The sequence below is a fragment of the Aotus nancymaae genome, unplaced genomic scaffold (genome assembly GCF_030222135.1).
Source record: "Aotus nancymaae isolate 86718 unplaced genomic scaffold, 86718_ANA_hifiasm-v0.15.2.pri h1tg000029l, whole genome shotgun sequence".
Lineage (NCBI taxonomy): Eukaryota > Metazoa > Chordata > Mammalia > Primates > Aotidae > Aotus > Aotus nancymaae.
The window spans coordinates 71,094,573-71,120,735 of NW_026988442.1; the positions used below are offsets into that span (position 1 = coordinate 71,094,573).

The 26,163-nt window shown below is 34.8% G+C and overlaps 2 protein-coding genes across 2 annotated transcripts in view; one reads left to right on the plus strand and one right to left on the minus strand.

Moving 5' to 3' along the window:
- LRP1B (LDL receptor related protein 1B) overlaps nt 1-26,163 on the plus strand; it is a 1,560,879-nt gene that overhangs the window by 920,997 nt on the left and 613,719 nt on the right. The window contains exons 24-26 of the mRNA XM_064382912.1: nt 2,239-2,484; nt 19,883-20,080; nt 22,225-22,429. Coding sequence (XP_064238982.1) covers nt 2,239-2,484; nt 19,883-20,080; nt 22,225-22,429 — 649 coding nt within the window. The remainder of the gene's footprint in view (nt 1-2,238; nt 2,485-19,882; nt 20,081-22,224; nt 22,430-26,163) is intronic.
- LOC110567883 (leucine-rich repeat-containing protein 57-like) lies at nt 6,341-12,980 on the minus strand. The gene is given in 5 exon segments (XM_064382234.1): nt 6,341-6,928; nt 7,518-7,729; nt 10,032-10,102; nt 11,176-11,270; nt 12,897-12,980. Coding segments are annotated over 5 exon segments (1,050 nt in total).

The following is a 26,163-nucleotide window of genomic DNA, read 5'->3' on the forward strand; positions in this document are numbered from 1 at the left end:
TGGGTAGTAGAAGATTTACATCTCAAAAAGACAGAGAAAGGATTTATCATTGCAAGCTTTCTAAAGCAACTGTTCTAAGAGGAGGTCCAGGGCCTATCTGCCTATTACCCTGATGTTTCTCAGGGAATCAATTTAATGTAGGGGCTGGGGTCATTCTAGGGATGCACATTTTAGCTGCAAAACAATGTGCTAGTGATTGTTCAAGTCTCTTAATATGTATTTGTGGCCCACAGGCATGGGAGGGGTGGTGGAGGTGAGGGCAGGAGGATGAAATAATTTGTGCTTAGAGTCTGCGGTTTTTATAGGCCAAGGCTAAGGTCTAGTCAAGAAGAGGACTTAAGAGGATCCTGACTAGTGTTTGGTCATGGAGAGAGTCTTTGTCAGGTAATAAAAAGTTTTTAAAGAAGTTGCAAGATTAATGACAAGTTTACGGCTAAGAAAGAATTAACAGGTTCTACTTATGCAAATAGTGGCATTAAATTCATTTATTCAATTTCAGATATCAATGTGAATTTCATTTAACCTAAAATCTGTGACTTCATTCTACAGATAGTATTAGAGAGAGACACTTTGGTACTGAGAGAACAGTGACATTTGAAATAAGCTAAAAGCATTGTAACAATGTCTTTTTTACCTCCTGGGCACAGTGACATTTCTTTACAGTAATATTCTTGAAAAAGAATGTCAATTGAACTAAAATGGGGTAAATACTTTGAAATGACTGCTGTTTTGAAATGCTTATGATTATGGGTGAACAAACATATTTGGAGAACCAAGAGCTGAATCTATTTATTTCTTCTAAAATAATACCAAACTTGAATTGAATTGTTAGAGAAAACAGTTAATACAATTATTTTCCTTTTCTTATTACAATAGCTTCTTTGATGGTGAAAAATTATATGAAGAAGAGTTGGCCCATATAGAGCTTTTAAAATGTAGAAATATTTTTTAAAACCTTATATTTCAGGCCAATTTTTGTACTGGATACATTTTCATAGACAGCCAGCAGTATTTGCAGTATGTAAATAAATATTATTGCAATTTACCAATTATTAGATAATAGTCTTTTTAACACATCTCAAAACATACACAATTAAACAGAGTTTGAAACACATTTGAAAATATTTTTAAAGCCAAGAAAGACAAAGCTTCTTTCGGCCTTTTTTCTATGTACCTAATGGTACACAGTGGTGGGTAATGTTGTAGTTTCAAAGACAATTATCTGCCATTTTCTTCAAGGTTATAAGCATGTCATATTGAAATTTTCTCAAGTAGACAATACTGAATCAATTTCAGGGCAACGTGTGCTTTTAGACAATTTTGCTACTTTAAAAAAAATCATCAAATATTTTTAACTTGTTACTCAATGTTAGGTATACACTGGTAAACAGAATAGATATTTCTATACCCTCATGGAACTTGCAATTTGGTGATAAAGTAGAATTATAAATATATTTAAAGGACAACTATATATTTAAATGCTATTCAAAAAGATAATCTTTTTTTAACAAACTAATCATATTATCTATGTAATCAATACTATTGCTCATTGTTTCAGCCAAAATACCAGGACAACTTTTTTTTTTTTTAGTGTTTTGCTTATGATGTTTCCATGACATCATTGAATGAATAATAAAAACCAACATAGGAGGCACAATGTACAATTCACCTAACCTAAAGTTAAATTCCTGCAGTCATTAGTGGACAAAGTAATCCATTCTGCATTGTAACTCCAGATTAGACTGTACAAATGTTGCAAAATATACATAGATATTATGTATATATATTCATATATGTATAAAGATATGCTTGTTAATTTATTAACATCAAGATATGTCTGATATTCAGATCATCATGGTATGTGCATCATTTTTAGAAGACCTCTACAAATGATATTGCACAGCTGCCAAAAGGCTCAGCATAATCTTTCCAGTCATAGCAGAAATATTGCGTGCACTTTATATCTGTGGGGTAAAGCAAACTATACTCCAAAGTTTTACAGAAATGAAAATCTTCCATTTACAATTTATATCATATAGAATTAAATTTGGCCTTCAGATGAATTCTGTCATCATTTCTATACCAACTCCTGAAGAATAAAAAATCCAAATAGGGCTTTCTTATATTCATTTATAGTATCCTGGCTAATTGTAGGCTTAGAGAATTGAGTTCAATGATTAGTATTTAACTGAGGAAAGCAATTGAGAAGACCTATAATCTGTTCCCTCCTTTTTACAGATGAATGTTCACTGAACAATGGAGGCTGTAGCAACCACTGTTCTGTTGTTCCTGGAAGAGGAATTGTCTGTTCCTGCCCTGAAGGACTTCAACTCAACAAAGACAATAAAACATGTGAAATTGTGGATTATTGTAGCAATCATCTAAAGTGCAGCCAAGTGTGTGAGCAGCACAAGCACACAGTCAAGTGCTCATGTTATGAAGGTTGGAAGCTGGATGTAGATGGTGAAAGTTGCACAAGTGTTGGTAAGTAGATATTTTGTGTTATTATATTTAAGAATGTATCTTAAAAAAAAAATTCCCAAAACAGCTTCAGAAAATTAACAAAAGGATTCAACTAATTTTAGATAAAGCATTTAACTATAATGTGTCATTTTAGACATACTACAAAATTTCTGGAGAGAAAATATTATGATAATTCTTACTTTTGCAATCCATTGAATTGTTACCATCAGATTAATTTTTCCTGAAACATTGATTTCATTATCATATCCCGGATGGGCTTGTTTTTGCACGTGCAAAAGCATTTGCTTTGTTTCTCTGTGTATGCTTTTTTAGGGGATCCTACCCCACATTCCCAGTTGTTATTTCTACTGCTCTTGAAAACAATTTCTTGCTCTGATTGTGTTCATCTTCTAACTGCTCATTTAAAACACTGTGTGGATTCTCTAGGTGGTTTTTCACAGTGGGAAAGGCAAACAAAGGCTTTAGATTATGATATTCAAACTGTAATTGTGTAACTGACATTCATTCTCTATGTGACCCTAGGCAGGTTACATAACACTTTTGAGCCTCAGTTTTCTCATTTTTCAAGTAACATTGCCAATTATAACCATTTCTTGCTTACAGCATATTGTAAAAATATCATGAAAGAGACTGTGCCTCACACCCATAGGGTGTTTAAAGAAGTATTGCTTCCCGTCATCTTTTCCAGATTCTTAGTCTGAGTCCACAGGAAACCTAGAAGTTCATAGATAGAATTGAAGAGATCCAGGAACTTTATTTGGGAAAATATTATAGATTTATTTTAACTTCGAACTGAAAGTTAGCATTTCTTTCTATTGTGAATGTATGCCACAGACCACAGAAGTCATTAGCAGCAACTATGAATTTGCCAATAGAAGTAATAGACATATTCATATCACATTATAGTTGTTGCACCATATCTCAAAATATCACTTCTGTTCAGGCTTTGAAACCCATTACTAATTCAATAATGGGACTCGTTAGATCCACTGCTGGATCTTATTATCGAATACACTAATAAAACCCTTTCTGTGGGGGAATATCTCTTCAACTTTTTCCAAGACAAAAAGGAATACCATATCAAATAAATACTGTATTAAATAAAGTTTGAATTTCATGCCATCAAAATAAATATATAAGTAAATACATTTATGATTATATTAAAAAATTATTTAATTTCAGTAACTGCATTTCAATATGTTATCTATACTTTTTGAAAACCTTTATTCTTCTGTTCTTGTACTTTTAAAAACTTTCTAGTATTTGCTAGCACAATAGGGTGACTTTAGTCAAAAATAATTTAGTTGTACATTAAAAAAAAAGCTAAGAGTATAATTAGATTGTTTGTTATACAAGAATAAATGCTGGATGTGATGGATACCCCATTTACCCTGATGTGATTATTATGCCTTGCATGCCTGTATCAAAATATTTCATGTAACCTGTAAGGTAACTGGGGACAGTGGCACAGGGGGTAAAGAAATTTACCAAGACAGTTGTAGTTGAAGAAAAGTAGGTTTATTAGAGAAAGTATGAAAATACATTGCAAGGTTGCAACAGGCAGCTCAGCAGAGACAGAGCTGTCTGCAAAAAGGCAGGGGCTGGAAGGACATTTTATATCATTGTGCTGGAGGGAGCTACTTGTGGAATGAGATCATGGTGCCCACAGAACAAGAAGATTGTTGATTATGATGAGATTAGCCATCTATCAGAATGATTGCTCTTCCCCACTTGGAGCTCTCCCCCACTTGGAGCTCTCCCCCACCTGGAGCTCTCCCCCACTTGGAGCTCTCCCCCACTTGGAGCTCTCCCCCACTTGGAGCTCTCCCCCACTTGGAGCTCTCCCCCACTTGGAGCTCTCCCCCACCTGGAGCCCCTTCCACATTGTTGCTTACTTATCTTATCAGGCCTCCACATAACCCATAAGTATACCGCTACTATAACACCTACTATGTACTCACAAAAATAAAAATAAAAAGTTATTTTTAAGAAATACAACTTTCTGAGGAGTCCACATGCTTCATCAGACTGCTAAGAACCCATACATTATGAATTTCTATTCATGTTGTTTCTTATACTTAGATTGTACTTTCCTCACTTTATCTCCAGAAATCCTGGATATTTTTTGAGACTTACTGTCTCAAGTCTTTTTTTCATTAATTAAATCTTCTTCCAAAATATCCTTGTTCTCTATTTTTTTCTTTCTATGTCTAGGGTATATTGTTCTTTATATATGTTATCACATTTTTAATTGGCTGTTTTATATTTCTAGATATTTGCTTTCCTTATTTCTTATCTTCCAATAAAATAATATAAACCTTCATGTTAGAAATCAGGTTATAGACTTTTCTCTTGTATTTTATGTAATATCCAGTCCAATTCTGGGAAAATAGTATACAGTTAATAAATGTTATATTTTAGAGATTATATTAATCTTTTATTTTCAATTTTGTTTTTGTTTTGTTTGTAATTATTTTTACAGTAGTTTTCTTCTGATCATTAAAATTTGAGTCCCAGAGAATAAGTATAGTAGACATTTATTCTACACTTTCTTCTTCAATATTCTTACATAAAGTAATTGGCTTGAGAGTCTGAAAAACAGCAATTTGTTGTGATGGTAATAGACATTTCATTCATCTACATGTTTCAGATGAAAAAACAATAGATGAAATATTGACCACAGACACATTTGTTATCATTATTGGAGAATTGGCTTCAGATGACAAAATGATTGAGTGTCTTAGAGTGGTTACATATCATATGAAATAAATAACATCTTATGTCTAATATTAGAGTAATTCAACATTTAAATCCAGGTGACCAAGTACAAAGATAACTCTCCTAAGAGAATTGACCCTTCTGTTCTCAGCTCAGAATGGAACTGTAGGGGCAGAAAGGAGGTGCTCCCTTTCCTCCCCATCATAAGGGTCATAGATAACTCTCCTATAACAAAGACAGGTTAACAAGAGAAAATCATAGCAAATTTATTTGATGATAGTTTTTCATTTTGTTTATTGTTTCTTGTTTTAAAATAGTATAATAGGAGTTTATTGATAGGCAATTTGATTAGTAGAGTTACAAATACAAAAAAAGGAGGAATGATTACCAGAAAGAAGACATTATTTCTAACAAACCTTCAAGAAAATCTTGATTATTAAAATGACTCTTATCCTGTAAGTGTTGCATATAGAATTTTAGCTCCTCAGAGCCCTCTATCAATAAAGTGCCAGAATTTGCTACTGCTGCCTTGGGGAATATTTCTTAGTGTTGTATTGGTGCTTCTCTGACAAAACATAGTTTTTAAAATCGAGACAAACAGTCACATATTTATGTAAATCCTAAATTCCAAGTACGAATACTACAATTGACCTGATGGACTGGTATAAAATCATAAATCCTTAGATTAACCATGCCAGCCTCTCATGAATTATTTGAATTTCATAAAAATATGAAGTGTTAACATAGAAATGAAATGGCAACTGACTTTGTGAAAGCTCGCATATTGAAACTAAATGAAATCTCAAGCTGTGGTGTGGAGTTAGAAAATTCTGTTACCAGGCAGCACTCCCTCACCATAAAAACAGTAGCTATCTACTGGTTTCTTAATGCCAAACTAATGATGATTTTGAAGACCAACTTGCTCACTGCCAAACTCATGATTCAAATGAAGAGGTGTTTCTGTCTCTTGATTTCCTTTCTTTTAGCTTATTTGAGAAGAGCCTTGAAAGGGAAAAAATATCATTGAGTAAAACATAATCTCCTGCAGATACCCTTGAAAATAGGAGCCTTTGAAGCAGCCGCACTCCAACAGGTTGTAAGTCAATATCCTGTAAGGTTCCCATGGACCTGGAGAATGTCATGCAAACTTCTTGGTGGCCATGAACCTCTCCATGTACTTATCATAGGCTTCAAGTTCTTGAAGTTTCTTTACTTCAAAAAGATTATCTTCTGTAGCAAGTGGACAGATGTTCTGTGAAAGCATGCTGAGCTCAGGACAGTAAGATATCTTTATTGAGACCTGAGATATCTGCTTCCAGTTGAGGTTGAGTTTGATGACCTGCAGCTTTCCTACTATATCAGGTATACTTTGAATCTGGTTCTTGGAAATATCTGCCACATCCGGTGCCCTAGGCACAAAGTTGGGTGATAGTTCTCCCAATTGGTTCCCAGAGAGGCTCAGGGTCATGAGGATAGACAGTTGCCCAAATGTAGATGGCAGCTCTCTCAGGCGACTGCCATTTAGGTATAGCATCTCTAGTTTTGGGTTTTTTATGTGTGGATTTCATAATCCTATTAGGCAGAACAGTCAGTTTATGTTGTTCAAGGAGAAGGTATTCAGCAGAGTGAACTTCTGTTTCAGCAAAAGCAGTAGGTTCTCCATCTTGTTGTTGGACAAATCAATGGTCCTGAGAGTGCTTGTTAGGGTCTGCAATTCTAAGGGGAACTCAGCCCACGGTCCTTAAACTGAGACACCAGTTTAGTGTGCCGATTCCATGTGAGTACGGAGGGCACTGTTTCCTGTCCTAGTGCTTCCTTCAGCCCACATTCCTCCTACAGCTCAGCTGCCAGACAGTTCAGCAGGGAAGGAAGTCCCAGGACCCGCACTAGCTGGGTTGCATTCCCCAGGCTTAGTCCTGGGTGAGAACTCGATGGTAGTTTTATGTAACACTGAAGCTTTCTGAATGAAGACCCAAATATCTAGGAAAAAACTATAAATTTTTTATGTTTGGGCTCAATGAAGTATGGACAGATATTTAGAAATATTATTGGACAAAAAGGGTATGATCTAATGCTAATAGATGGCTGGGAGGGAACCAGCAAGGCCTGTTTGCTCTGATTCTTCTGAACCTGTCTGGACAGCATTCCTTCCTGCAGGGTATGAGCCAGACCCCTGCTGGAATGAGAGTCTTCAATTTCTTTAGGGCCAGCTCCTAAACACAAATGTTGGTGTCTTTGTCAGGGTTCTCTAAAGAGACAGAACTAATAGGATAGATGAATATACAATGGGGGCTGTATTAGGAGAATCGACTTACGCGATCATAAGGTGAAGTCTCATGATAGGCCGTCTGCAAGCTGAGGAGCCAGGAAGCCAGTCTGAGTTCCAAAACCTCAAAAGTAGGGAAGCCGATGGTGCGACCATCAGTCTGTGGCCAAAAGCGTGAGAGCCCCTGGAAAATCACTGGTGTAGGTACAAGAGTCCAAAAGCTGAAGAACTTGAAGTCTGATGTTTGAGGGCAGGAAGCATCTAGCATGAGAGAAAGATAGAGGCCAGAAGACATAGCCAGTAGTCTTTCCACATGCCTCTGCCTGCTTTTATCCTAGCTGTGGTGGCAACTGATTAGATGGTACCCAGCCAGATTGAAGGTCATTTTGCCTCTCCCAGTTCACTGACTCAAATGTTAATCTCCTTTGGCAACAGCCTCACAGACACACCCAGGAACAATACTTTGCACACCTCAATTAAGTTGACACTCAGTATTAACCATCATAGTCAGGGAAAGTTAGAATAATATTTTTAGGCTTTATGGCCAACTTTGGAGAAAGGGGCTGATAGTTTCTATGACTTGCTGTGGGAAAGAAAGATTCTAGTTACTACAGCTTACCTAAGGAGAGAATGAAGCATGAAAGACAGGAAGGCAGGAAAGGGTCGGGGAGAGACTTTGCTTCTGAGGTAGCTTCTTAGGGCTTCGCTTTGGGGTACTGTTTTCTGAGCCCCAACAAAACTCTAGCAGTACCATATGATTTCTCACTGTTAAGATTGCTATATTTTCCATCTGGTTTTGTTCATAATTTTTTAGAAAAGCAAAAGTATATTTCATCTTTTAAAGTTACAGTAAAACATTTTCAGTGAATAATTATCTGCTAGTAATAAATCTCTTTCTGAAATGTATAATGCACTTGGTGCACGTAAAAAAAGGGCTTTATTCTGTAATTTGTTTACCCCATCTGTTTTAGAAAAGCAGCAAATTCACAGTTCAATAAAAACAAATTGACTAGTTACTACTGGACTTAAAAAATATAAATTTCTTCTTTTTTGCTCATTTTTCTCTTTTCCATTATCTTCAGTTGACTCCCTCTTTGAAAATGGTTTCTTTCTATTGAATGAAGTACCTGTCCTTATCCCTCTTGACATTAAAAAGAAAAATAAAAAAAGATGATAGCAGTCTTTTGGCTGGGCATGGTGGTTCACACCAGTAATCTCAACATTTTGGGAGGCTGAGGCAGGAGGATTGCTTGAACCCAGGAGTTCAAGAGATTCTGGGCAACATAAGGATACCCCCTATCTACAAATAACTTAAAAATTAGCCAGTCATGGTGGTGCACATCTGTGGTCCTAGCTACTCAGGTAACTGAGGCAGGAGCATTGGCTGAGCCCAGGAGATTGAGGCTGCAGTGAGCCATGACTGTGCCACTGCACTTCAGCCTAAGCAAGAGTGAAACCTTGTCTCAAAAGAAAAAGAAAAGGTAGTTTCTCAAATTGCAGCCATGATTGTTCCATTCTTTTTTTCCCCTTGAGTTTTCCTCTGTAGTTCTCTCATCTTTTTTCATTTCTCTATACTCTTTCCTTCTCTGATTCTTTACAATCTGGATTTTGCTGAATTGCAGAACTGACTGTTTTCTCTAAGTTCACTCCTAATATCTTATTAGTTAAATAAAATGATCTTTCATAAATACTACTTTTATAATTTTTATTTTTTATTTAATGTATCTAAAATCTCAGTTTTCTTTATATCTCAATACTCAATTATATTGTCCCTCTTTAATTCATTTATTAATAATTTAACTCATTTATTATTATTACTTATAATTTAATTATTAATGATTCCTCTCTGAAGTATTGATTTCCCTTATGATCACCTAAAATATGCTACTGATTCTGATATGGACAGGAGGCCAGGGAAATACTGGGTAGAACAGGGCGGTTCCCTGTGAGGGCCCCACCTCCAAGCCCAGACATGCAGCCCAAAGTGAAAACTTTACATCTCTGTTTTCCTGCTGGAATGTTGCCTTTTCTCAGACCACCCTGGCCCAGCCTGCCCTCTGATATTGTACCCTTAAAAACCCCAGGCTTCATTGACAGCAGAGCAGCAGAGAAGGAGAGGAGTAAAAAAAAGCAGCTTGTCTTTGGTTAGAAGCAGCTTGACTTCAGAGGGATGGCTTGATGGCAGGACCTTGGAGAACAGTTTGGCCTGAGAGGGCTGAACTCCAGGGAATGACCACCTTGCTGCTCCATCCTCTTTTCAGCTCTCCATCCCACTGAGAGCCATTTTCATCAGTAATAAAATCCCCTGCATTTACCATCTCCAGTTCGTTGTAAACCTGATTTTTCCTGGACACCTAACAAGAGCTTGGGATACAGGAGGTTGTGACACAGAGCTGTTCAACACTTAAGCTATCCACTGACGACTAAGTAAAAGAACGCACTGTAATATGCTTCTGAGGCTCTAGGGCTCATGGGTACCCCCTAGAGGCTGCCACCGGGACACACAGAGTTCTGCTCTTGCTAGCGCCCAGAAACATTTGTTCTGGCCTCTGCGCCCACTCACCTGCGTGCTCCCTCTCCAGCAAGGTGTTGAGAGCTTCAGGCTGAGTAGAGGAGCCACCCCTTTTGTGAGTCCTGTAAAAGGATTGGGAAAAATTTCCTGTTTCAATTGTATTTTCTTCTGGTTTCATTGTTGTTTGTTAGGCAGCCCACTGGCAAGTTTGCAGCATATTTCTAGTAACATTGCAGATAACATTTCTAGATAACATTCTAGCATTTTTAAAAAATCTCAGCCTGAATCAGGTTGTATTTTCACATTAATTTTTTGTTTGTATTCTCTCATACTTTTTCATTTTTAAGTTTTTAAAATTATATTTATTTTTTTAATTTAAATCATTTTTAGGAAAGAGACTGTAAACATAAGCACAAAAATGCACAAATGTAATGGTTGTGTTTTGGTATACTGTGTCCAGTACCCAACGCTTAATTTTCACATGCCTCTATCTGTGTTTCGTTGGACAACTCCTTTCCACTCCGGATCTTCTCTTATCACCCCAGAGCTGATTACTGTGTCATTTACATCTCCAGCTACATCATTCATTTTTCTTCTTTTTTCTTTCTTCTTCTTCTTCTTTTTTTAATATATTTTTTGAGGCAGAGTCTCATTCTGTCACCCAGGCTGGAGTGCAGTGGCACGATCTTGGCTCACTGCAACCTCCACTTCCCAGGTTTGAGTGATTCTCTTGCCTCAGTCTCCTGAGTAGCTGGAATTACAGGCACGTGCCACCACACCTGGCTAATTTTTGTATTTTTTTAGTGATAGTGTTTCACTGTATTGACCAGGCTGGTCTTGAACTTCTGACCTCAGGTGATCCTCCTGCCTTGGCTTCCCAAAGTGCTGGGATTAAAGGTGTGAGCCACTATGCGTGGCCTATCATTTTTCTTACTCTCTAATTTTACTTCCCCAGGTATCATCAGGTCACCTCATGATTAGTTGGCTAAATGTACCCTTTCTCTTCTCCCTCAAGAATCCATAATTCTGTCAATAGTTGCAGTATTATTTTGCTCTTCAGGGCTCACAACCGCAACTTTTCTTTGTTATTTCCAATTCCTTGCTGCCTTCTCTCTTTGGGTCTTAATTTTTTCTTTGCAGTGTTTCTTGGATTCAGATCTCTTTCTACAATTAAGTAGCATCTGCCCCATAGCACAGACTGGATACATATGTTCTAATGATGATGACAATCTTCTCTCTAGCAAATTTGTTTTTATCTTCTTGTTTCTTCAGTTTTTGAGGAGGCAGATACTGAAATTTGAAAAAAAAACATAGTATTTTTACTGACAAAAAGAGAGGAAAATCCAGATCCAGGAAGATAAAAATTAATAGAAAGGGGTCAAGATAAACAATAAAGTGATAAGCAGATGTACTGCCTTGTGGAGTAGTGAGTGATAAAGGTGAAGCCATCAGGAGAACGAAGCTGTGAGGGACGTACAATCTGGTCATCTGTTTATTTTATGTCTCTTGAAAAAATGACACATTTACATATCAGTTTCTGTTCACATTTTAATGGTTTCCCTCTATTATCTATGAAATTAACCTGAAACCTTTCTGCCTGCTGTTCAGAGCCTTCTTCATTTTTGCTAATTTTCCCTCTCCAACATGATGTTTCCTCATCATCCGCTGTGGGCTTTGACTTTAGACACATTATTGCTATTTTCATCATGAGTAATGATAGTATATGCATGACTAAGAATATGTAAAGCACTTTCACATATATCACTTCATTTAATCATCTTCTTAACATATTTGAATCACTCTTATCCATGACTTGATAATAATATCTTCCACATTCTCTCTGGAAATTTGAATCCTGTACACTCTTCACAACTCCCTTATCTACAAGTAGTTTATTCAAGTTAATAATTATAATGTTATTAATAGCTACCATTTATCAAACTCCTAAAATATGATTATTTATTACTCCCAAGAAACCAGATTAATGCCTTAAAACTCTGATTTTATACATATTGAAGTGAAGATCCAGAAAGATTACTTTATTTGCTCAGGGTAAGAGATTGTGACTAAGAGGTGTTAGAACAAAGGTTTTGAACTTTATTCTTCCTGATCCCAAAGCAGGAGCATTTGTATATGACTACAAAGATCCAGGCAATTTCTCTGTGCTGTGAGTCAACACACTCCTATGATCCCTTTAAATAGTCAACATTTCATGATCTTACTTTTGTTATCGTTGTATCCATTTTCAAAGTGGAGATTGAATCAAAATATTTTATATCCCTTATGAAACATGAAAATTTTGCAGCAAATGATTATTGTAGTTGGGCCCTTTCTCTTTTCTTCAGTTATTCTCATATTTATGATCTCGCTTCCTCTCTTTCTCTTTATCTTTTGAAGATCAGGCAGGAGGGGTTGAGTTGATTATACTCCTCACTTCTTAGCACAGTATTATCATTGGTCTGTGAAAGATTTTTATTTTCCTCATGCCCTCCCTTGGTCTCTCTTTCTTTACTTTTATTTCTAAAGCCCATCCCTCTTCCTTACCTCTGTCTCCAAAGGAAATCATTTCAATGCAGTTCATATATTCTCTTAGGCATCTATATTGTTGTTTTTGCATACACAATCTTTTAATTATCTAAATGCTATTATCATACATATTACAGTCATTTACTCTTTTTAGTCAGCACTGTCTCTATGAACTGTGCTGTGTTTAAACCTACTCTGCTACTTCTAATCACTATACAGTGTACACATATTTTATGCTTTTCCATTCTACCATGTAAATACACTCAAGCTGCCTCTAACTCTCTGCTCAAATGATGATTCCATAGACATACGTTTACCTGCATTCTTACAGATCTGCATAAAAATTTCTTTAGAACCAATAACTGATTCACAACATGTGCTTCTACTTACCATGACTAAGTAGAACCAGCTCCTCTTCAGAGTGGTTACACGGTTTACATCTGTACCAACAGTGCACTCTCTAAGTTCCCACATTCTTGGCAGCTCTCAAAATTATCCACTCTGTAGTTTTCTCCCCTAATATATAGGAGTAACATGATATGTCATTGCTTTTGTTTACATTGTTTTTATTTCTCATGAGTTTGGGCACCTCTTTATATACTCACTAGCCTTAAGTTCCTTTGGCCATTCTCTTATTAAGATTACTGCCTTTTCTTATTAATTTGCAGAAATTAACTCTATGTTCTAAACTTTAGACATTTCAGATATCGTCTCCATTCAGTCACCCATGTATTAACTTCATCTACAGCGACCTCTGTTGAACAAGTCCTCTTTGTCTATCTGCTTCCCTCACTTAAACTCCTTTGTTTGATTCATTTTTTTTGCATATTTCTTCTTCCCATAATCATTTTATCATATTTAAGGTCTTCTAGGCTTATTATTCATTCATTGATTTTATGATTACCATTTATTCATCTATATAATCAAAAATATGTCTTTAGTACAATCTAGTAAAATACACTGGGTTACATCCTAGAAATGCAGGTTTTGTTGTTATCCCACCTCTTACCTGGATGAGTCCTCTTCCCTCTCTCACATACACATCCCAAATGGAGATTCTTACAGCTTGTTAATAAAAATAATTGGTGAGTTTAAAAAGCAAGTCATGAACTTGACATACAAAGCAGAGATACTTTAAAAATCCAGAAATATTTGGAAAGTGATTACTAAAAGAGAAATAAAAAATTGACTCTTAAAAAAATATGAAGGACAACTGATGACATAATCTTATATATGTACAAGTTTGAATAATACTTGAAAGTCCATCCTGGCCTTCATTCTATAGATTCTATTTCCTCTGCCTACCTGTATATTATCCTTCAGAAATATTTAACTATCATTCATTTCCAATATGGCTATAGCTGGAGGAATGAAGAGAAGGAAGTCATGATATATATTGGACCAGATAAATAATAATACCACTTACCACTTCATAAGTTGCTACTGTGTAAAATAAATGTATCTGATGATGGGATAGAAAAGTTCAAATAAATTCTTAAATGTAAGAACAGAAAATACAGTAAAAACTCTGAAGTAGCAGGAGAGAAAACATTGTAACAGCAATATCACTTTCTGTTTGATGATATTATATATATGGTAAAGAATCAGGGGATTTCACATAGAATTGTTAGTTCTATGGTTGTAATAGCAATTTACCCTGAAAGGATCTGAAGAAGTACTCTTTTTCTTAGACAACTCATCTGATGCTTTCATAGTCTGTCTTATAAAAATCATTCTGCAAATCGGTAGTGGGACTAAAAGAAAAACAAAGCAGAGAATTGTCCATAGAAGACCAGAGTCTTCTGAGTGTTTTCTAAAAGCTTCTTGTAATGCACTAGATTTATAAACATGAAATTCGTCACTTATAAAAAATATAAATTGTAACCTTCTTTATTTTGTCCATATCTCATCTCTTGTTATATGCTAAAGGAGAAAGATTTCAGGCCACTTTTCTATTAAGAGGATAATACTCTGGTTTGAGCTGTTAAATTCAGTCATATATGAGAGAGAAGCTAGTATACTGGAAGAATTGTTAGAAAACAGTAAAAATGGATGGCTACTTCACGTATTATTTATATTCATTCTAAATTGATTTGCCCCAAAAGAAGTTAATATAGCTATGTCAAGATTGAAACAATCTAGAAAATTCTTCTTTTATTTCCACATACTGTTTTTTTAAAGGGTTTCATTTAATTAAAGTAAAAAACATTGTAAGATGAGATTTTAAAGTTCTATCTTCATGATTTCCCACTGGTTTATGAAATGACATATTGGATTATTCATTACAACTTTATTTTCTCAAAGGGTAAATAATAATCTAGTAAGTCAACAGAAATCTTAAAAGTAGAGGCACTTGAAGATATCTAGATGAAGAGTTCAAATATAAAATCATTTGAAAATTTATACTTTGATTTTTGATCTTTGGTAAACTGGTTTATTTTATTTGTTTATTTTAGTCAAGCGTAATTCAGTAAATATTTATCAAACGTATTTTCTCAACATAAAATGACTATAAAGAATACAAGAACTTCAAAAGATTATGAGCAGTTTTAATAAGATAGTCAATGTAAAAGGTCATTGCTCAAAGAAAGCAGATATGATTTAATCACTTTTCATTTTATAGTAAACTCAAACATGTTTGGAAATAATGAGAATAATGTATTCAACAGCCAGTAATTTTTAATATTTAGAATTTGTCATTCATGATTTAAATCATTTTCTGAAAGTAATAAAACATTAGATCACTTTGAAGCCCTCTGTGTATGCATTTCTCCATCCTCAGAGACAGCCTGTTTTGTGAGCTTGGTTTATCTATTCTATCCTTATAGTTTGTGTTTTTAAACATCATACAAAACTGTGCTTTTAAATTTACACAAGTTATATACATTATGTACACATCTGAAACTAGTTTTTTTTTTTAAACTCATAAATATGATTTTGAGGTTTAACTGCTCTATAACATTCTACTGTATAGAAAGATTACAGTTTTTTTGTTCCTCTATTTGTGGCCTTTAAGGTTGTTTCTAGGAGTTTGCTATATCAAACTATGTTGTAGTGCATGGTCTTATCATGTCTACGTGTGAAAATGTACACAAGTTGAACTGCATATTCAAGTGTATGCGTATCATCAGTTACACGTGTTCAAGTCTATTATAGTCAAATATGTCTCCAAAATAGTTGTAGAAATACACACTACCATCAACAGTTTATGAAATTTCCTCATTCTTGCTAACACTAGCTACCATCATGGGTCAAATTGCTTCTCCTTCACTTACTAGCTATGTGACTTTGGCATGGTAGTTATGTAATTCCTCTGTACTCTTGTTTCTTCCTGTGTAAAATGGGAGTGAGATTACCTACCTCATAAGGCTTTGTGAGGACTGTATAAATTGGGATTTATAAATGTTTAAGAATGGTTGGATGGCCGAGCGAGGTGGCTCACTCCTGTAATTCCAGCACTTTGGGAGGCCAAGGTGGGCGGATCACGAGGTTAAGAGATCAAGACTATCCTGGCCAACATGGTGAAACCCCATCTCTACTGAAAAAAAAAAAAGAAGTTAGCTGGGTGTGGTGGCATGCGCCTGTGGTCCCAGCTACTTGGGAGGCTGAGACAGGAGCATTGCTTGAACCTGGGAGGCGGAGGTTGCAGTGAGCTGAGCTTGCGCCACTGCACTCCAGCTTGGTGCCTGGCAACAGAGCAACACTCTGTCTCAAGAAAAAAAAAAAAAAGAATGATTGGACAGGGTGGCTTATGCCTGTAATCCAAACACTTTAAGAGACCAAAGCAGGCAGATCACTTGAGGTTGGAAGTTCAAGACCAGCCTGGCCATCATGAAGAAACCCTTTACTAAAAATACAAAATTTTAGTGCTAATTTTGTACTAAAAATACAAAAATTAACTGGGCATGGTGGCACATACCTGTAATCACAGATACTCAGGTGGCTGAGGCATGTGAATTGCTTGAGCCTGGGCAGCAGAAGTTGCAGTGAGTTGAGATCATGAGGCTGTACTCCAGCCTGGGGAACAGAGGGAGATTCTGTCAAAAAAAAAAAAAAAAGTATAAAAATAATTCTGGTATATAGGAAGCACTCCATGTGTGATGTTTTGATAATTTTTGGATTTCAATTTTGCCCAGTAAAATGGGTATGGTCATGCTGTTTTAATTGGTGTAAACTTTTTCGTAATACTCTCAATTATTATGTGACTTCATTATGGACTAGTAACAAAGTCTGTGGACTGGCAGCAGTCTATGTAGATAACTTTGAGTACCACTTTGTTAAATTACTTTTAGTCTTGTAGGGTTTTATTTTTCTCACATTAGATTGGAGGGTATGCTTTTACTACTAAATAAATTATTGCAATGCTTATATAGCGTTTCAATTTATTTATTTATTTATTTATTTATTCATTCATTTATTTATTTATTTATTTATTTTTCTATCTATCTATCTATCTCTCTTTTAGAGATGGAGTCTCACTTTGTTGCCCAGGCTGCAATGCAGTGGCACAATCAAGGTTCACTGCAACCTCTGCCTCTCAGGTTCAAGCGATTCTCCTGCCTCAGCCTCCTGAGTAGCTGGGATTACAGGCGGTTGCCACTATGCCTGGCTAATTTTGTATTTTTAGTAGAGATGGGGTTTCACCATGTTGACCAGGCTGGTCTCAAACTCCTGACCTCAGGTGATCTACTCGCCTCGGCCTCCCATATTATGGGGATTACAGACCTGAGCCACGGCACCAGGCCTTCTATTTCTTTTTAAGTCAATTTTACTAACACATTTCTCTAGGAATTAACTTATTTTACATATTTTCAAGTGTATTATTAAAAGGCATATCTTACTCATCTTTTTTATTTTCTATATTATTTTTCTATTTTCACTCTTCCTTTTGTTAACTTATATTTCTATATATGTATGTGTATGTATGTATGTATGTGTATGTATATGCAGATAAATTATCAAGCCTGCCACAGGTCTAGTCTATCTAGATTTTGTTATTCTTTTAGACAAATGGCTTTGGGTTTGCTAGTAATATCTTTTGCGGTCTTTTATCAATTACTGAAGTTATATTTATTATTCTTTTCAAATTTATTTGAGTGAATTCATTTTTATTTTCTAAATTCTTTGAGCTGAAATATTATTCCATTAATTTTACTAATAGTAAATATTTTACTCAACTAACTCAAATGCACAGAAAAGAAATGGAACTATATTTTTGGCATTCCTTATTTTCTTCCTGTAGATAGAATCAGATCTGAGTAAGGTTATAGAAATGATGCTAAATGAATTAAAAATTAGTGACATATATGAAGCTGGACTGTTAACAGTGAGCTAAAAGTAGTATTTGTACAGTTTTATACACTTTACAAGTTTTTACAGTCATTACCACTTTTTTAAATAACGGATAGATTGAGATATAATTTACATACCATAAGATTCACTCTTTTAAAGTGCACAGTTCAGTTTAACTATTACAACTATCTAATTTTAGAACACTTTAATCACCCCAAAGCAAACACCATGCCCATGAACAATCACTTCTCGTTAATACCTACCCTCAGCCCTGGAAACCAGGGATCTATTTTCTACCACTAAAGATTTGCCTATTCTGGACATTTCATCTAAATGTAATCATGCAATATATGTTTTATGACTAGCTTCTTTCACGTGGCATAATGTTTTTATTTGTTTTAGCATACACCAGTAATTCTTTTCTTTGTACTGATGAATAATATATCTATCATGTGAATAAATAAAATTTTATTTACACATCAGTTGATGGGCATATGAATTATTTCCATATTTGGTTATTATGAATGTTGCTGCTATGAATATTTATGTACAAGTTTTGTGTGAACATGCATTTTTAATTATCTTGGGTGTACAACTAGAATTAGAATTTGCTGGATCATATCATATGGTAACTCAATATTTAACATCTTAAGGAAGAGCCAAACTATTTTCCAAAGTAACTGCATTTTTTATCATAGCCAACTGGCAGTGTATGAGGGTTCTAATTTTTCTACATCCTCCCCATCAGTTGTGTCATCCATCTTTTTTATTATGATCATTTTAGTCACTGATTAAGTCTTAATCTCATAGCTAAGAAACCATTGCATAATCGAAGGTCACTGAGGTCTACACCTATGTATTATTCTCATACTTGTGTAATTTTAGCTCTTATATTTAGGTCTGTAATAGTTTGAGTTATTTTTTGTCTATGGTATGAGATGAATTTGAACATAAGTGGAGGGAAAAAAATCACCGTTCCAAGAAACGGTGCTGGGAGAACTAGATTTTCACATGCAATTGAATGATGTCTGAGCCTATCTCATACCATATACAAAAATTAATTCAAACTGTATCAAAGACTAACATTAGAGCTAATCCAAAATTAGGTATTTTTTCTTTTAAACAACTTTATCCAACAAAAACATTTTCTTTATTTTAAAAGTGCTAAGTCCTGGATATTACATTTTAAGAGTATTTGTTTTATTGGGAGCTATTTGGAACTATTCTGTACATGTTTTTGATATATTGTTTCAGTTAGCTCTGCTCACAATAATGTCATACAGCAAAGACAATAGTGTGCAATAAATAACTGCAATATCTAAGTGATCACAATACACATCAGTATGTCTCACAGTAATTAGTTTAGGGTTTGATACATTTTTGAAATAAGAACGTAATTTTAGTAACTTTCAGATATTGAAACATTCTTTTAGGCACAAAAAAATACTAAAAGATACTTTAATCTCATATCCGTTTTCAAAGCTTCTTCCCTTTCTCCCTACTCAGACCTGTTTCAGGCTAAAAATGTTTGTGAGGAATGATAGAGTTATGATGTTTTTAGACTCTGCAGAAAGCTGCCCTCTTCTCTCTTATGGGAAGCATTCCCTAACTATAAGTCCAACAACTACAGAAATCTTTTTTGTTGTTGGATATTTCTCCTCTATGGATCTGTAAGTATGGGATAGTTAGCTCAGAGTAGCAAAGTTAGTTTTAGCCAATTCTTAGCAATTCCTATGGTGATGTTTCTGAGCTTTAAGTTGTCAGCTGAAATTCTAAAAAAAAAAAAAAACAGAAAATCTCCCATTTTGTCTTTGTATGGCAATAATTCTTCTATTCTTTAATCAGTATCTGGTGTATGTAAATCCAAGGAATAAAAACTCTCTAATACCTATTCACATGAATACACATAAACCTAAGTTTTGTAAGTTTCTGTTAAATTTCGGATTAAAAGAAACTGCTCTTTTAAGACAGAGAATCATATAATAAATTATACTTTTAAATAATATATTTCAATCCCTAGCATTTTATTCCACTTACTAGAGTTTATATTTTCATAAGCCTATTAAAAATAAATTTAATTTCAGATCCTTTTGAAGCATTCATCATCTTTTCTATTCGTCACGAGATCAGAAGGATTGATCTTCACAAAAGAGACTATAGTCTACTTGTTCCTGGATTGAGAAACACAATAGCACTTGATTTTCACTTCAATCAAAGTTTACTTTATTGGACAGATGTTGTAGAAGACAGAATATACCGAGGAAAGCTTTCTGAAAGTGGAGGTACATATGTTATAATTTTTCTTAATGTTTAGATTACTTTTTTAAGTGAAAATTTGAAGAACACATTAGAAGAAATTTTGATTGTTCTTTGACCTTTGGTTTTTTTATCCCCTCCCTCATATATGTAAAATCAGGGATGTTGAGTATATGTGTGAGCATCTGTTGGGGGCAGGAAGTGGTGATGCTTGTGCTGTTCATTTTCAATAGTGGACTTTTGAAAAGTCTTAACCATTTTCAATAGTGGACTTTTCCATAGGCCCATGGCAAAAAAATTTATTTACATGAGAAAAAAAAAAAAAAAAAAAGACTTGGTGTTACATGCTAGTAGTCACATTTTAAGGAGTTAAAATAATTTTTTAAATTTTGCTACCATCTTTCAACATAATTCAAAACATAATGAAAAAAGTATTACTGAGACTACTATAGGAGCTAAATGTTTTTGCCATAATTTGACTTACCTCTTTTGGCTAAACTAATCCTTTCTTGAGTAGAAAGTATTTGACATAAATAGCCAGTGTGGTGGTTCACGCCTATAATCCCAGCACTATGGGACACCAAGGTGGGTGTATCACTTGAGGTCAGGAGTTCAAGACCAGCTGGCCAATATAGTGAAACTTCATCTCTACTAAAAAAAGTTAGCTGGGCATGGTAGCACATGCCTGTAATCCCAGCTAGTCAGGAGGCTAAGGCAGGAGAATTGCTTGAACCTGGGGGGTGGAGGTTGCAGTGAGCCAAGATTGTGCCATTGCACTGCAACCTGGGCTACAATGAGACTCCATCTCAAAAAAAAAAAAAAAAAAAAAAAAAAAAAAAAGAGAAAAAAGTGTTTGACAAAAATACATATTTCTCTTGAAATGTTGCATCCATGTGCCATTCCAAGGGTAAGGTATCTCTGTCAAATTGAAATTGTTAATTCCATTCTAAATCACCTTTGCAATTTTGAAAAATGGTCATATTAAAGCACATAATATAATACGTGAACTTGTGTTCTATGTCATATATTGATTTAAAAAGATAGATTTAGATTTATAGGATTAATTGGTTAGCTATTTCATAAACACATTGTTCATGTCTAACAAAAAACATTACTGTGGTAGCAATGTTACAAACTACAATGATTTATCTTATTAGAAAATGTGTTTAAAAAATGAAATGTTTGGCTGGGCAGCATAGTGGCTTATGCTTGTAATCCCAGCACTTTGGGAAGCTGAAGTGGGCAGATGCTTAAGCCCATGAGTTTGAGACCAGCCTGGGCAACATAGCAAAACCCCATCTCTACTAAATATACAAAGAATTAGCCAAGCATGGTTGTATGCGCTTGCAGGCCCAGCTATTCAGGAGGCTGAAGTAGGAGACTCACATGAGCCCTGGAAGTTGAGACTCCAATGAGCCATAATCACACCATTGCACTACAGCCTGAGCAATAGAAGTGAGACCCTATCTTCAAAAAAAAAAAAAGAATTTTTTTTTTAATTGTGAAAGAAATTAAGTAGTGGATACATAAGTATATTGGTAGACATAACCAAATTGCTTAAATTTATTCAGACCTTTTTCTCTTATTTACGTTTTTATTGTATCTTGCAAGTCTTATGGTTCCTGGTGTGGAAGGGGGTAATCTGGGGTTTATCTTTGTTAAGGGCAATTATAGTAGTAACTGTTATCTGTCATGCCTCCCAAAAGAGAAAAAGAAAAAGTAGGTGCTGATTAGTCATAATGCATATTAGCTCTGGTGGGCGTTTTCTTTTTCTTTTATTCTAACCTTGAATATCACCATTTGAGTTAAGTTGCACAGATTTTAACCAGAATAATATTGTTTCCAAAATCCCTTGCTCTGTATAAAAAAGTCAAAAACAAGAAATAACTTTTTTGCAATCTCAATGTTGTTGTTAGCCTCAGAGCTGTTTAAAAATTGTATTCCATTGATACTGAAAGGACTTACTAGATTAAAGATTTCTGGTAAGGAAGATTGGTAATGCTTAATTTGAGACTACTTGGTTTCGTCTGTGGTAAATAACACATTTGCATTCTCTCAAAGTTGAAATCACATTGAAATAATTTGTGCTGTTGATAACAGGGAGGCCTTTTCCTTTGTGTTTAACACATTCCTTGAATGGGTAGACATATTGATTTCCCTTCTTTTGTAGGTGTCAGTGCCATTGAAGTGGTTGTGGAGCATGGCCTGGCTACTCCAGAAGGCCTGACAGTCGACTGGATAGCAGGAAACATATACTGGATAGACAGTAATCTGGACCAAATCGAAGTGGCCAAACTAGACGGCTCCCTAAGAACTACACTAATAGCAGGAGCCATGGAACACCCAAGGGCCATTGCTTTGGACCCAAGATATGGGTAAAGAAGTTCACCTTTTACAGATTGAGTTTGGCATAAAAAATAGTCTTTCAATTTAATATTAATATTGAATTTAATTATGTCATCAATTATGAGTCAAAGAGCTTATTTTGTGCCTATGTATGTGTATATGTGTGGGGGGAAGTGAGTGTGGGTGTGTAAGTTGTGTATATAGCAACTAGTTTACGTTTATTCTCACAAGTTTGTTTATAGGATTGCTTACATAGGTACTTTTAGAGGCTCAAAATGTCTTTTTTTTTTTCTAAATGTGGGCATTAGGCCCTATTGGAAGCTATTGCAAATCTTTTTCAAAGCAGTAATTTAATGAATTTCTCTTTGCCCTGCCAAAGAGATGCTGTAATTGTTTCTAATGGTTGCAAACTACAGGGCCAGTCTTTCTTCTAAACAGTCACAGATGTTAACCGCCTCACCCATTATTTATTTTTTATGTTCTTGGAGTCACTTTAAAAGAAAATTTAAATAAGCTTGAAGGAGTCCAGTGGTGAGATATTGACTATTGGGAGGTTTGAAAGACAAAGCGTATGATTCTGGAAAACAAGGTTCAATGTTGAGTAACTCGGGTCACTGCCCCTCTTCCTTTGTGTTCCTTTGTAAAGGAGCAGAAGAGAGCACTGGATTTCCAGCCAGAAGATGTGGGTTCCTGTTTTTGCCCAGTCACTTATACTCTGGTGATATCAAGTGTATTCTTTTCCCTTAGATTTCAGTTTTTTATTCTTTGAATTGGGGATAATATAATAATAATAATAATATCTTCCTCCTTCAGTTGTTTTTAAGGAGATGATATACATGGGAGATAATATGCAACTGATATATGAGAATGCTTTGTTATTCCTGTCAGTGATGACCTTTGTAATGGTTTTGTAAATCAAAAGCCATTGTCAAATCTAAAGGCTAGCAGAAAGGAATTTTTTGGGAGGTGTGTACCTTTAAGTAATATCAAGTCCAGGGAGTACCAATGAGTGCTCCAATGAGAGGGGAGCTCCAGTGAGAAGGGAGTGAGCCAAGAGGCAGTCCGATGAGATACAGAAAAGAGAAAAGACAGCCTATGTCTAAGTCACTCTCCTGAACACACTCTTGACTTTTGTTCTTGTCTGTGCCTAAAACTCAGACGTAAATAGATTGAGTAGCATGTTTACGTCTCTTTTCCTCAATTTTGACTCAGAAATAAAAGGAGCAAAAAGCGCTTGTCTAGAGGAGGGTTCCAAATTGGCAAACCTTATTTATGTGTTTGCTTTATTTTCCATAGGGTTTTACATTTACTTGAATTAGTGGTCAAATTTTAAAATATTGAGAGATTTTACATAAAACCCTGGTTCTGCCTTCTTTTGTAAAATAGGAGGATCTGATAACAATGAGCTGAGTAGTAGCTGTTTCTCTTCGCCTGGAACTGTATTTTCTAGGTTATGCACTCTACATTTTACCTATTTCACTCATTACTTCCTGTAATAACAATTTACCAGGAAGGAGCCTGCTATGTTTAATAAGACATGCCTTTATTTTTCTACATTTCATTCCTGAGGTACAAGTAGATTGCTGATACTGACCCTATACTTCCCACAAAGGTGTTAGCTCATTATCAGTTGGGGATTTATCTCCAGTTCCAACTACTGATGTAAAGGTTTTACCTATTATACCTAAGTTGTGCCAGCATGAGAAACTTTCTGAATAAGATAAATGTAATATTTTGGAAAAGATTGTAGTCCTAGCACATGTACCAACATGAGAAGAAAAATATGAATAATTCCAAATTATAAATGACACAGAGAGAAAACAAACAAAAAAAACAGGTGTATGAAAGTTTAAAAATAGTCTCACCAAACAAGATAGATTTTACAATTGATGCTTAATTTTCTATTGATATTATATTGACAATGCTAGGATCAAGTTATTTATCTCAGTTTTGAAAATATCCAACCTGAGAATAAAGACAGAAAACAAAGACACAAAGGACATACAATCTACAAATATTATTTAAGTGAAAATACCAAATACTATTTCAGTGTGAAATATCCCCAAAGAGTTGAAAGTTGCTACCGAAAGCTAGCCTGAAAGTAGGGGAAACTCAGAAATGCTTCTGGGGGAGTTGGTACCTTCCATCACAAATTGCTGCTATGAAACTTCGAGGCCAATTAAGATAATTACAGTGGTAATAAAATAATTTTTAAAAATAGGGTAACAAAATACTGCTTATACAATAGTTTCTAGCATAAATGACCAGATTTTGAGTAACAGAACTAATTAATTAAACTCTATATATTAATTGGAAGGTTGACAGATTTTTGTGTCATGATTTGATAGGCTTTTTATTGTTAAAAGTTATTTTACAGAGGTTGATATGATTAAGATATATAGTTTATATAAACATCATAAAGCACATTTTAAAATATAAATTTTTAGATTTAAAAATGTAATGTAAATATTAAAATATTTTCAAGTTTATTGGATATTTCGATAAAAAGTTTTGAGATTAGTTTAATATTGGACCTGTCACAAGGTAGGCTTAGAACATAGCAACAATAAGCACACACACATACATACACACACACTCAAACACACACACGTACAGCAAAGCCAAGCCAAGCACAAGAAAAGCATATTAAAATATAATTTTATTTAAACTCAGCTTACTGTCTTAGTGGTATGTACAATATAAACATAAGGTTTTCCCTAATTTCTCAAACTATTAATAAAACATATAAGGAAGCTGAGAATTAGCATTGATATGAGCTTCAAAGTAATGTAAATTTCTTTTGAAATTTTTAATTTTAGAGAAAATCCACTGATTATTGAGAAATATGATTTATATGAATACTGTGATATTTTCTACTAAATCTTAAGCTTTTTGATGGCAAGGGAAGTTGTTTTCAGTCTGTAAAATATTTCTAAACCCCTTAAAATATATACTTGTGCTCAATAAATGTTAAATAAATGAATGCATACATATAAATGGACTTTGCTTATATGCAACTTATAGGAACTCAAGGATATATTTAAAATGCAAAGTATACAGTAAAGGACAGACAGCTAATGGGTAAAACTATAGACTTTGTTTACAATAACAAATGAAAAGAAAGATTTCCAAGTAACCACTTTTCTCCCTTATCACAGCTGAAAAAAAAAAAAAAAAAAAAAAAAAAACGGGCCATAACACTAGCCCCACAAAACACATTTACTTCATATGAAGTTTCTATAGCAATCAAGGTCTTTGTGACCATTTTTTTACAGATGCCAATATGAAGTGTTTTTAATTGACTACTTTGCTTCCCCTGAATAAAATCCACCAACCTTCACTTTGCATTATAAAACATATCTGTCATCATGCCACATTCCTTCAGTATTCTGGATTTTGATCTGGTGTCCCAAGTGACAAACTATTCCAAGATGGTAAATTGAGAGTCTTAGGGAGGAGCCATTTTTCTTTCATTCTATTTTAAGGTAATGCACTTATTGCTAAGGTGACCTGAAAGAGTCCATGAATCCCCTTTTAAACATGAAGCTTATTATTAGAAACTAACAAGCACTGGAGAGTGCAGAATCTACAAGGTACTCATTTCAGTTCTTGAACTTTCATTGCCTTTATTTTTGTGCTACTGCATGACATCTTCCTGCTCTATTGATAAAGCTAGTATTTAGTTTTCATTTGTCATAATAACTGAACTGTTATCACTATAGAAGTATGCTAACACTGCTAGGTTTAGTGAAGAAATGAAGGG